Genomic DNA, 14,253 nt, shown 5'->3' on the forward strand with positions numbered 1-14,253 from the left:
GTGGACAACACGTCATATTTCTCACATCGCATCGTGGAAGAAACATTTGTCCGCCAACCGCAACTGCCGCTCCCATCACCGCAGTACAGGCAACATCTCTCTCAGTCATGGATAACTTTTTATTCAATAACTGTAATTGAAATATTAACTCATTATATCAAAATATTATGTCTCGTCATTAGGAATAAAAAATCAAATAACTTTACTTTTTCCGCGTTGTTCTCTATAAGCGTTTTCATATCTAAACCGGTTATATTTAGCTCTTTTTGTAATTCTGACTCTGGTATACCACTTAAAAGACTGACTCTGAGAATTTCCACAAGTTGACAACATCCTTGCGCAAGATCAACAATATTGGTACTGACTAATTCGTGTTTTTTACCGGACGTTGTTCCTATGGAATCGAATTTCTCTCGTAGGATTGTCAACATTCTGAATAAGTAAAATTTACAGTTTGATAAAATATAATGATATATAGTATGATAACATGATATGAATAGTATAGCCATTATATAACAATCTGCAATATATACCTGTAGGTTTTGAACGATGTATCACGAATAGTACTATGTTCTTCTAATAATCGTTTTATAGTTTCCTGCAATTCTGTTGTTCTCTGGCAAAGTGCAGCTTTCCATCTTGCCAAATCCTCCACCATTAAACTGTATTAATAAAGTAATAAATTAGAGTACTTATTATCATTATTTTTTATTAACAAAAAACAATGTAACAGATTTGATGCAAATAAAAAAAAAATTAAAAATTCCGTGTCAATTAAATGTTGTCAATTACCTACTAGCTAAAAATTTACTTCTCCAAACTTCACATTGACCTGCTAGCCATTCTATTTGTTCTTGATGTGTAGACAAATGTTTGGCTGAGTTCAAGAGGGCTCTTGCAAGTTGCAATTTGTCCTCAGTTAACAAATGAACTCTTGTTTCTAGATCTTCTCCCACTGCGGCAACTAATAAATTCTTTAATTCTCCATTGACCTGTGTGCATATACACATACATCCTGGCATAAATTATACATTATACATAAATTATACATTATAATAAATTTTAACATTTAATTTTTTGTTCTAGGTTTTACATATGAGATTTGTCTTACATATGACATTTTATATCTTTAATATTTTTAATATTTTTTGGTTTTTTAAAATTTATTTTCATATTTTATAGCTAAGTCCAATTTGATATTTTGATGACTTAAGACAGTGCACGTGCCCATATATGCATGCACACGAATATAAATTAGAATATTAAGAAACTTTATTTTAAACCGCGTATGAGAACACAATCAATATTAGAAATTAAAGGCCTATAACGGTCGAAGCTGGACCTTTTAATACTTAAAATAATTTAATCTTGAATTACTATATATACTATACATATATGTATTTGCATTGTGACATGACAATTTTTATCCGTTCACTGTTGAGAATCATCGGCAGGTGGGTCGCGCATCCTCCCGGCTCGGAGAGCGAACGTGCACGCAAACGCACGCGAGCGCACTTGCAAACGTGCGCTATTCTCTTAATTATCTGTTCTTATTTAATAATTCTTTCTCTGTTCGTTAAGACTTTTTTTTTAGTGATTAGTCTCACAATTAGAATTATAATCACCACGGATGGTGCTCGTTAACCGCAATTTCCTTCTGTAATTATGTCGTCTTACCCATTTGGGAGAAGGACTACATCGCAAAGAAAGAAGAAGCGAACTTACGCTAAAAGGCCATCTACCTGGGAGCCCGCGGACAGATCGTATTATTTTCCTATATTTACATTATGATCCGCTGCCACCTTGAGCATTGTTACACTGCACACTCCTTACAGAGTGCGACGGAAAGCGACAACTCTCGGCCAGGGGAACCGTACAAACAACGTCAGTCGGCGCATATATCCCCGACGCGAAGCCGATGGAAGAGCTGCCAGGACATCTCACGCCAGCCCGGGGAAATTAGGAGCTATAGGGAAAAGGAAGTCCTTGGAGAATTACGCGCTCTAAAGTGCAAGGATTCGCGGCCGTGACCTGCGGCACTCGCGGATAATGTGATTGACGGGAACCAATCGGTGTAACGGACTCCCCTGGGGGGAGGGAGAGAGAGAATGGCCTGTGTGAATCCACAAGGGTTCCAGAGCCTCACTCGTTCTGTAGCTGAGCCGATAGATGTACGAGGATTCCATTATGTAGGATGACTCCACTATCGATGAGTTCCCGTGAAGATCCCTGAAGATTGCGAGTATTAGAGGAGAGTTGTCCTGAGGGATTGTGGAAGGACAAGCTCGCGTCGCGAAAAGCGGCTGGTTTAATGGCCGCCGTGTAGAGTTATGTAAATAATTGCGAAAATTGCACGTGTTATCCTGCCAAGCATTGCTGTTTGTGTCTTAGAAGAATTATTATTAGTTGTTGAGCCGCGCTCGCCTCTTTTGCCATCTTGTTACAATCGAGTTATTTTAGGCTTTCGTTTTGCTTTGTATCATTTGTGTCGTGTCGAAATGATTATTGTGATCGTATCGCGCTTTCAGATTAACATTCGGCTTCGCATGGTCGGTAGTACCCTCCCGGATAATATGCATTGCTTCGGCTGCGAATTCTAGCACGCTGTCGTCGTTTATTAGTCACTAGCGAAGGCGACCGTAGAGAGCCGATTATATTGAATCCAGCGGAGAAAGCGAAGCTCCGGAGATTGTATGTAAAACGATTTGCTAAATATAATTGTTCTTTATTTCTTTATTATCTTATATATATTGTAGCCTACCTCTCTCGACAATTTTTCCACCTTTAACCTACCCCTGCTGTCGCGAATTAATTGCGAGTGAAAAAATTATTGAAAGAGTGGCACGCTCTCTCGTGCCTAGCGTCTAACTTATCTTGCGAAAAGCTCTGATATTTGTAGAAAATCTATGTGTTTTGTAGATATATTACGCTTTCGAGTGCAAAATTACTTTTAAGAAAGAGGAGATCAAGGAGCATGCGACGAAGTTGTGCCATCACTCGCGAGCACAATTACAGCATATATATAATCTTTTTGAACTGCGTGCCAAATTGTTTTTCCGGACTATAAACGCAATTAAATCACTTTAGTAATCGCGAATTAAATTGACAAGCAATTTTAATAATTTGGTCTTCAATTTGGGCATTATATTATAAAGATGTCAATATGTATGTAATTGAAAAACTGTTAATAAATTTATTGCATTCTACGATATTTCTTTTTTGGAAGAATGACACCATGATTAACTTTAACACGTTTATTTTTGCAATACTGTTCATTCCTCCATTACTACGTTATCATGTTTTTTTTTAATGAAATTGACAATTGGATGATGATATTAGCAATTCTTTAATATGCACTTCTTTTGGCAAACATTTAGACGTTGTTATTAAAGTTCCATTGGTTCCGATAATTTTGAAATATGTGCCATCCAAAATTTTTAATATTGTTGATGATTTAATCGTTTCAACTATCTTTCTTTTTATTAAATTTTATACTAAACACAGTCCGAAGATACGAAACGTGGCGAAACTTATAGTGTACAATTAATAACTGACAATTAGTAACTGACGAGTGGATATTATTTAGAATGTGGATCTTTATTGTCATATAGCTCGTGAAAGGCTCGTGTTCTAGAAATAATATAATACAAAATAAAATAATGGGAATAACAAATAAAGTCAATAACGAATGATGCAAATAACGAATAATGCGAATAATTGAATAGCGAATAAAGAAAGTAAATATGAAGAATAACATGAATAACGAATAATAATTAATAATACAATAGCAAATACTACAAATAATATAAATAATGAATAATATAAATAATAAATGCAAATAATAAATGAAATTTTATTTTAATAATATTCTAAATAAAAAATTATTCGAAGTGCCCAACTCTGTACAAAAGTATGATGTTAAATATCGATCGAAATCTTTTATTTGTAGTTAACATTGTTTTTTCAGATGAAGCTACTTTTGAACTAATCGGGAATATAAATTGACACAATTGCAGATATTGGAGCAGATGAAAATCCTAATTGGATATACGAAGCGCACTCAGAATCCGCAAAAAGTTAACGTATGGACTAATTTTAAATGCTCATTATTAGGTCTTTTTTTTATTGAAGATAATTTAACAATGGACAATTACTCAGTCATGCTTCGAGATACAATAAATAAAAAGTGTCATCATTGCAATCATGAACATTTGCGAAAAATTCCACTAATAAGTACTAATATTAACATACTTTTACAAAACGGTCTTTCGACACTACGAAAAGCTATACTGGACACTAATTACGATAAAGCCTTAACAAGAAGTCCCATGAAAATGTTCTTGAAAAATTTATCTTTCAATCGCATTTACTCATAGATTGCAGTGTTTACAGATGGACAATATGCTGCTTTCATTGATATCGAGAAAAAGAGTGCGGCACTTGGATTTATATCCAAAAAATTGAACATGAATGATAACAATTACATTTTAGCTGGTGTAGTATTATATTATCAATATGCTAGCGACAAAAATAACGGGCACTATACAGCATTCGTATATGACACTCAATGGTATTTATATGATGATATGATGACTAAGCGGAAAACAGCATCAGATGATGAAGAAATAGCACCACATTTAATCATATATACCATGGTAAGTACACAGAATTGAAACTATATACAAAGACTGTTAAAAACATTTTTAACAAACTCAATAGTTATCAATCAATGATTTCAATCACATTCCACCAAAATCACAATTCATCAGACACATTCGATCATGTCAGACAAACACGCGCGCATACACACACGCGCATGCACGCACGCACGCACGCACGCACGCACGCACGCACGCACGCACGCACGCACGCACGCACGCACACGGGATCAGATTCCTGCCACGTCCACGCTGTTGATTTCGGGTTACGCCGAGAGCAGGACACACAAACGCATACACTGGGGAAAAAACAAAAATACGTAGGGGTTTATAAAAATCAGTCAAAGAAAAAATACGGCAACAAGTTTTAGTACGTTCGATAAAAAAATCTTTCAACATCACAGAGATAAGTTTCGCCATTTCTGATGATACTTCTAGCATCCTACGAGTTCTAACGAAAATTATTAACGTTCAAAGCGCTAGGACCGGTTTAAGAAATATCGCGATTTTTCGTTCGTCGAATCGAAAATTTCTATCATCCGAGGGATGAAAATTTTTTTTAAAGTTCTGACAATTCTGTCGACAGTTCTAGGTAGCACCCCGCGAATTCTGACAAAAGTTATTAACGCTCGAAGCGCTAGGACCAACAGTTTAAAAGATATCGTAATTTTTTGAATATCTGATTCTGTCACATCTGAGGGACAAAAATTTTTTTAACATTACGGCAGTTCTGTTGAGAATTCTGGATAGCATCCCAAGAGTTCTATCAAAAATTATTATCATTTAAGGCGCTAGGTTTAATGGTTTAGAAGATATTTTTTTCGCGATTTTTCGTTTTTCATTTTGTGAAGTTAGCACTCCAAATTTTTTAATTTTTTTTTTTAATATTAATTCGCCGGAATTTATTCTTAATTTTGGGCAGGAACTCCAGAACTCTTCGGGGTGCATTCGGAACTTCAAAATTTCATTTTTTGGAAAATGAGGTGCCAACTTACAGAGGTGTTGCAAGAAAATATATATTCTTTTTGCAATTGGCGCAATTTAAAGATCTTATTTCATTTTTTTTTAATTAATACGTATTACTGAGAGATAATAAAAAATTACCAATATTACCACTTGAATTATTATTATTTAAGTAACGATTTTTTTTTGAATTTATGTAATAATTTTTTATATACGTATACTTGGCGCCTTTTTTTAAAATCTTTTTTTAAAAAGGTAATTTTATTGAGATGTCACGCATTTTGTAAGTGTTAAATATCTTATATAATTAATAATATATCTCTTCACGTATTACTAGAATATTACTTATCAATTTTTTCTAAAAATAATGTATAAATGTTTTTAACACTTTTAAGTCACTGCTTTTTCGTACTTGCGTATTACTACTATATATTATTACTTAATAAATGTATGCATGTAATCAATAAATTAAATTTGAATCAAAGTTAAAAAATAAATTTAGGTTACATATAGTTTAGATGGTTCAGCAGAGAAAACTAATCAAATAAGAATTAGCGATTCTTTATAATAATATGATTGATTTTTGGATTTAGTTCTTCGCTAAATCTAAATATAAGAACTGATCATATCAAAGAATCACTAAATGTTAACTAATTAGTTTTCTCTACTGAACGCAGCCAATATATATATATATATATATAACAAAAAAATCATTTCTGTTGAAATTAAAAAATTTAGTTAAATATAGATCTATGTTGAATTATCAATAATGTAAAATGACAAAATAAATGTCAAAATGTTTTGCAATATTGCTCATCGTGCTTAAATGTCCAATTATTTTACAGTGCAACAGAATTATTTTCAGATCTGTATCTAGATAAATTTTTAGATACTACACTTAATTTTTCGTCAGCAAACATTTAGATATCTTCCTCGACGACACACATCTAGACCCTTACTTCTTCGACAGCAAATACCTATAGACACCTATTTCCTCAACAAGGAAATACCTAGACACCCACAGACTATCGCTTTTGAAATATGTTAGATTATATATAAATAATAATATATATTATTAATATTGTTGAATAGAAAATTATAATAACAAATTTTCGATATTACAAATCTTACTGATTTCATTTATCCGCGCAATCGAATTAATAATTACTTATCAACCTAATATTGATAAAATTATATTAAATTTATGATATTAATTATTATCGAATTACTCATTTCATTTCATTGTCGACATATAATACAATGCTAAATTATAGGTAAATAAATCGGTAAATGAGAACAAGTCTACCGTCGAAAATATGAAAAGGAGATGACTTGTTGAAGCGATGACATATCTTACATAAAAATTTTAACATTCGGATTTTACATCATCTCTATGATATCTCCGTTCGTATGACACGTAGAGATAAAATTAACGCTTATTATATAATTCGGACTCAAGCTATCGATTGAGCTCATATTCAGAACTCGGTCCAGCCTTTAAAAAACCGATAATCTCAGACTTGCAACTCGCTGACTCGCGTAAAAAGACACAGATCGGTCTCGCGCTGCGCGTCCATTTGGCGCGAGACCGACTATTATGTCTTTTGATTTGCTTGATACAAAAGTTTTGCAAAATGTGTATACTTATGAAATAATAATCCATAAACATGTTGTTTGCACGAATAAATGACGTCGAGTTCTTGAAATTAGACTTAGACGTTTTATCGCGACGAATTTGTTATACGAAAATTGACACGAACATGTGACTACGTGTATCATAGGTGTATGATATAGTAGTATATGAAGAGATAACTGATCAAAAGAAATCAAGAGGAATACAAGAAGGTACAAATTCTAATAAAAAGGGAAATCAGAGTGGCAAAGCAGAATTGGATGAGAGAGAACCGAATTGGAAATTCTTATATCGAATGATTCGTTTAATATTCACAGAAAGGGAAGTAGTAGATTTGCATAAAAGCCATCCACCTATAATTGAGATGAGTAGAATAGGGAGAGTGAGATCTGCAAGAGAGTGAGATCAAGCGTATTTGGCAAATATATGTGGCCGAGCTCTTTGAATACATCAGAACTGATGTTCGAACCGACTGGGAAGACCTTGTCATACTTAAATCGGAACTGCTACATATCATCGCAATTGCCAAGAACGAGAAAGCCACAGGATCTGATTCCTATGGAGCTAATAAAATTAATAAATGAAGAAAATATAGAAACAATATTAAAACTATCATTCAATAGAATCTACAGCACACATCAGAGAAATATAAAGGAATGGCTGATATCGACATTTGTAACCATTCCGAAGAAGCAAGGACCAAAAAAGTGCGCAGATTAGCCTCATGAGTCACATGTTGAAAACATTCCTTCGAATAATCCACGCTCGCATAAAGTCAAAGTGAATGGGATCTAGATGACTCACAGTTTGGGTTCAGAAATAGGTACACGAGAGGGGATATTTGAAATAAATATCCTTTTACAAAAATGTCGACTATCAAAAAGATGTCTTTGCATGCTTTATAGATTATGAAAAAGCATTTGACCATGTTCTCCATACTAAACTTATTGAACTTCTCCTTCAAGCAGGAATGGATGAGAAGGATGTCCGGATAATAAAAAATCTGTACTGGCAGCAAAAAGCCAAAATAAGAGTTGGAAATTTGAATAACAATCTCAAAAATAAACATACAGAAGAATGTCACGCAAAGATGTATTCTTTCCCCCCTTCTTATTTATCTTTACACGGACAAAATCTTCAAGGAGGTTGTAGCTGATGTGGAATTTGGAATCAAAATAAATAATGTGAATCAACACCATTAAATACGCAGACGACATTGTTATCCTTGCCGAGTATTGAAGATCTCCAACTACTTCTAAATAGAATCTCAGAAGCTGGGTTAAAGATGGATTTGAATATCAACATAAAAATGATGGTTTTCAGCCATAGACATGAAAACGTTTTACTACACCTTAATGGCGAAAAGATAGAACGCGTTCTATCGATTAGTTACTTGGGGAGCCTGAACATGGAGGATCTGGATCACAACCGAGAGATCAGGTGTAGAATACAGATTGCTCGCGCCATCTTTAATAAAATGAGGTTTCTTTTGCGAGGACAACCTTAATCTGAGACTGAGGCGAAGAATGGTCAAGTGCTATGTATGATCGGTGCTGTTATACGGTGTGGAAGTGTGGACGCTTAAGGTGGGCACGCTGAATCGTTTGAAGGTCTTTGAAATGTAGATTTCAAGACGAATACTCCAAATTTCCTGGGTTGATAGGATTACAAACGAAATCTTGAGAAGAGCGTGTAGCAAGTTGTTGACAACGGTCAAATGCAGAAAAATCGAGTACCTCAATCATGTGTTGAGAGAAGTATCGCCTACTGCAACTGACATTGAAAGGAAGGATTGAGGGCCGGCGTGGGATTAGAAGGAAGAAGCTCTCATGGCTGAGAAATATTAGAGCGTGGACTGAAGTGCGCAGCATGGAGAAGCTCTTTCGTATGGCTGAGAATAGGATAACTGTGGCCAGAGTGATCACCAATGTTCGGGGGACCGGACAGGCTACATGAAGAAGAAGTATATAAAGACATGTTAATGCGCTGAAAAAACAGTGACTTCTGGTGACTTCGTCGGAGTTCGGATTTCACTTTAGAATTCCCTTAAATTGAATACAATTGACTTCAAGAAATAGATTTTCATGTATTTGGACAGTATTTGGAGGGACCAAAATTGACCCTTATGGATCCTCCTTTCTTTGAATTAGAATAGAATTTATATTTTTCTTAAGCATACATAAGTCAAGGAAAGAAAAAGATTTTTCGATATCGGGTGTGATATTTTAAATTTTCAAATGTTTTGACTGTAGATTTAAAATCAAAACTCTCTATATATAAAGAGAGAAGAAATTTTCGAAGATTTTATTACTGCTTGAAGATCGTTTTATTTCTATATTTTCTTATATGTTTTTGTTCGTAGAAATCTAAAATAATTATTATAATAATGTCGGACTTGAAAAAAAATGGGTACAGCGAAAGATTTTATTAATTTTATTTCGATGTACTAATTCTTCCTTAAATTTGGCATTATTATAATGATTATTTTTAATTTCTACAAAGAAAAATCCATTAGAAAACATAAAAATAAAACGATCTCAAAATGGTAGCGAATCCTTCCAAAATTTCTATCCTCTTTTAGTTACATATAAGCTAAATTAATTTTTATTTAATTTGGCCACTTGGAGATATCATCTTGAATTTTTAAATTTCGACTTCACATTTGCAACAATCTAAAATATTCCTATATATTAATTGTAAGAATTGAATATATTTAAAAAAAATTGTGCAACAAAGAATAATCATAATTTGAAATTGGACTGAGAAAATAAATCTAAAAAGGACGTTCTCCGATTGTAATTGTGCTCAACTTAATGAGCACATTTTAGTGCTTATCATTATGAAAATTTTTATGAAAATTTATTTCACTTTTATATAGTATAAGATATTCCACAAGTGTTAATGTTTTTATACAAATTTTTTTATACAATATAAAATGCCTTCTACTACTGCCGCCGGTCAAAAAAATAGCGACTTTACTTATTTTGCTCAATGATTTCTTCAAAACAAATACCGGAAGCTATATCAGACAAATTTCATATTCCTTGTGATATCAAGTTTTATTCTCATTGTTTCAAAAAATTGTTAAAAAAAACTTTTTTACAGTATAAAAAGACCACTTTCGATTAAACTTTAGATAGGGATCCTATGTACATATATTATATATATATATTTTTTAAACACTTCAACTTTGAAGTGAAATATCTTGATTTTTAATCCCGTTCTGGGTATTAAGTTTATTGTAAAGAATATGTTCAGGACATTAAAACAAACTTTTTTAGAAAAATCTAAAGAAAATGGATTTTTTCGGAGAACATCCTTAAGAGAATTTTACTTTTTAGTGACAGTGAATCTTAGGTGTTTAAATATTTCAGTATAAATATATATACATCCAATTTTGCAATCGTGCACTAAAATCTTTTCAGTTTTGAAAAGTTGAAACGCAAGACAAAACAAAACTAGAATAGCAATATCACATATTAAATTAATTTTTTTAGCAATTTAATAATATTTAATTAATAAGCTTCTTATAAAAACACTAATAATTTGAATATCTTAATAAAAATATTAATACTTTGAAAATATTAATGTACATTATTATACCTGTACTTGAAATTTCAATTGAGTTTCAAGTTGACTATTTTCTTCTTTCAATTTGCGAATTTCAGACTCATATGTTCTTTTTTCATTATCCCATTCATCTTCTGATGTTTTCTCTTTGCTTTCTTTCATATAATCCTTCAACCTTGTATCATTATCCTGAATCTTCATTGCAGCAATTTGCGCAACTGTAGCATTTAAACTACATTTTTTTTTAAATAATTTTTTCTTTTTTTCAAATGGCACAATTGGATTTACAGCTGCCTTATATGGTTCATATGGTATAAATTTTGGGTCTTTTGACTTTAAAGAATGCAAAATATGCTTTTCTTGTTTTATGTTACTAATATTTTTTGGTACTAACTTTACTATTGTACCAATAGGAATAACCGGAGATGTTGATTCTAATTGCTTCAGATTTGTAGGATGATAAATGAGAGTGTCTCCTAGACGACTTCGACTTTGTCTAACTTCGACTCTATCTATCGTCGCATTTTCCATGCCATCTCCTTGCGTTCGTTCTACGTAACCCATCACATGAACATCTTGAAAGATTTATTAATCAAGATATAAAAACTGTATCCCTGTGCTGCTATATGTAATTCAAATATATTTTAAATGTTTGTCATTGTTAAAGTCAACAACTTATATTTTTAAAATTAACAATTATTATTTACAATTACTTAGTTTCTACTGAAATCGATTATACTTCAGTACAAGTTAAATTTATAATATAGTTTCTCTCCATTAGATGGAGAGATTTTGTGAATCTTATAGCGAATTCGGTAGACTGCATTAATGCATACTAAGCAAACTGACTTTTTCAGTGCCAGGCATTTGGCGCATTGTATCAGTGCATTAAGATTGTCATATTCGGCAAATGAAAACTGAGCCAATGTAGTGAATTTATATTCAGACTAATGGAATGAACTGAACAAATTCAAGAAATATGATGTTTCTGACAGCAATAGTAGTTTGGCATAATACTGGTTCTGTACTCATACTAGAGCAAAACAGCACTAGAGCCGAATTCACCACAACAATAGTGAAATAAGTACAAACACATTCCTCCTGATTATGGTGAATTTGATCATTCATATTACAATGAATCAGTGCATATTAAAAATTGCTTTATATAAAATATCTCAATGCAGTGATATGATATAATCAACTTTGACAGTCAAATAATACACAAATAATATGACAATATCATTAGAAATAATCATTTAAAATATTTATATACTTTTACATTTAACTTTGCTAATGTGAAAAGCAGCTTAATACGCAGTGATCTTTAATGCAAGTGATCAAATTCACTATTATTAAATTTGATTCTACGCCGCATTAGGTTCAGTGAAAAATAAACTAATGACAAACACTTGATATTTGGACAAAACTAACCTGGTTGATAGTGACTGTTTTGTTTCTTGATATTTATAAAATATTTATTCATTTCGATAGTATAAATAGTTATCGCAGATAATTCTATAATATGTCATGTGGTTAATATTTACAATTTAAAGCGAATAGGATATAATTCAAACGCGTTCATGTCAATAAAAAACTTCATGTTATAAAAAAAGTTAGCACCAAAGATAGAGACATAGAGATAATTATACAGTTTAGCACCTCAAAATTCAATAAAATTAGGCTTATTCAATGCGTTTTTGCACGAAATGAATAAATCTGGCAAAAAAGTGTCACTCTGCCTTACGATAACCGATGTTGACAACTATTCAGGTTAGGAGATCCGTTACTTCAATGGCATATCTTTACATAGTTTATATCGTGTTTAGGTTTGTTCGCGTTACATGAAATTTCCAAATATTTTTGCATTTAAAATGAAATAAATATATTTGGGTTTGAAAAGAGAGAAAGCGAAAATGTCAAGTGCAAAAGTGCAAGCAACGCGAACAGATCTATTAATACATGTACTAACTAGTAACTTTCTATTAAATTATTTTAATTTCAGCGATGTATTCAAAGAATGATGTACTAAATTGGTACAATATGCATCAAATTAATTAATATGCAAAATAATTAATTAAATACACATATCATATATATGTTTATACGTATCGCCGAAATTAAGTTCATTCAATAGAAAGTTATTAGTTAGTACCAATAAAGTGCACGATGTAAACTAGGTCTATTATTCGTCAATTTCTATCACATGACTTAGGGCTGCCGCACACAAAATTCCGCAACAGTAGCCTAGTTTCCATTGAGGGTTTAAATCGGATCAGAATATAAGAACCAACCAATTACAGTCGAGCATTTTCCTATCGTTCGATTGTAACAGAGGAATATATGACTGTAGTTGGTTGCTTCTTACATTCTGATCCGGATTAAATCTTCGATGGAAACTAAATGATTGTAGACCACGCATAATGCATAGTCTACAATGGGCAGTAGTGAATTAAGAAGTAGGCATAGAAATAGATCATAGTTGAATGTGAGAAAAATAATCAACTATGATTGGTCGATTTCTACGCCTACTCTTTAATCAACTACTGTTACTGCTCATTGTAGACCATAACCTCGGATCTACAAAACGTGTTTTAAGCCTTCAACTGTAAAAAATCAACCAATTGCGATCGAATTCAAGGAGAATAATCGACTATGATTCGTCCATTTTTTATAACTTAAAACTTAAAACTCTTGTAGATCCGGGATAAGGCTGCGATTCATGTAGCGGTACAGAACTAATGGTTTCTGCACACTGGGCGCGGAAACGCTTGTCGCGTGGCAAGTGTTTCAATGTCCAGAATGTCCCATGCAGAAATCAGAAGGATGATGTCTCATGCAGCGTACGTAAGCGGATTCGCGTATCACCAATCAGAAAATCATTCTCTTAGATCTATTTAATTTCGCAAGCAAATCTAAGAGAATAAATTTTGTGATTGGCGATTCGCTTATGCACGATCGCTGCATGGGACATCATCCTTCTCCCATCTAGGTAACTATAGGAATCGTGCAAATCATGTCGCTTGCTTCTTTTCTTCTCTATTAAGCCCGATGTCCACGATGCTAGAAATCGGTTCGAGATCTCGAACAAAGAAAAAATTAACAAATATTTGAATAATTTGATCACATAACCATTGCGATTGGTCAATTCTTTCTTCATCTAGTATCAATCATGAAACTTTTTTCCTAGAATGAAAAGTGAAAGATGAAAAATTTCTCCATTAACTTCAATGGTTAAAATTTTTACCTTTCACTTTCCTAAAGATAAAGTTTCATGATTGATATCCTGAGGTCTCGGACCGATCTCTAGCATCATAGACACAAGGCTTTACATGTAGCGCGGTAAGCGGTACGAGCGGTACGAGCGACAAATTCACATTACTAAGCACTTCTTAGAATTAATTGATTTAAATGCAATTATTAAGAAAATTT

General features: G+C 32.8%; 1 protein-coding gene across 1 annotated transcript in view; it reads right to left on the reverse strand.

Moving 5' to 3' along the window:
- LOC105622954 overlaps window positions 1-12,544 on the reverse strand; it is a 32,902-nt gene extending 20,358 nt beyond the window's left edge. Inside the window, exons 1-6 of the mRNA XM_012204360.1 lie at window positions 12,256-12,544; window positions 10,858-11,399; window positions 793-992; window positions 534-662; window positions 207-432; window positions 7-130 (exon numbers count right to left, since the gene is read on the reverse strand). Of these exons, the coding sequence (XP_012059750.1) occupies window positions 7-130; window positions 207-432; window positions 534-662; window positions 793-992; window positions 10,858-11,399; window positions 12,256-12,307 (1,273 nt within the window). The 5' untranslated portion in view covers window positions 12,308-12,544. The remainder of the gene's footprint in view (window positions 1-6; window positions 131-206; window positions 433-533; window positions 663-792; window positions 993-10,857; window positions 11,400-12,255) is intronic.
- Between the last annotated feature and the right edge of the window lie 1,709 nt (window positions 12,545-14,253).

Source organism: Atta cephalotes (assembly GCF_000143395.1).
Source record: "Atta cephalotes unplaced genomic scaffold scaffold00050, whole genome shotgun sequence".
NCBI classification, from domain to species: domain Eukaryota; kingdom Metazoa; phylum Arthropoda; class Insecta; order Hymenoptera; family Formicidae; genus Atta; species Atta cephalotes.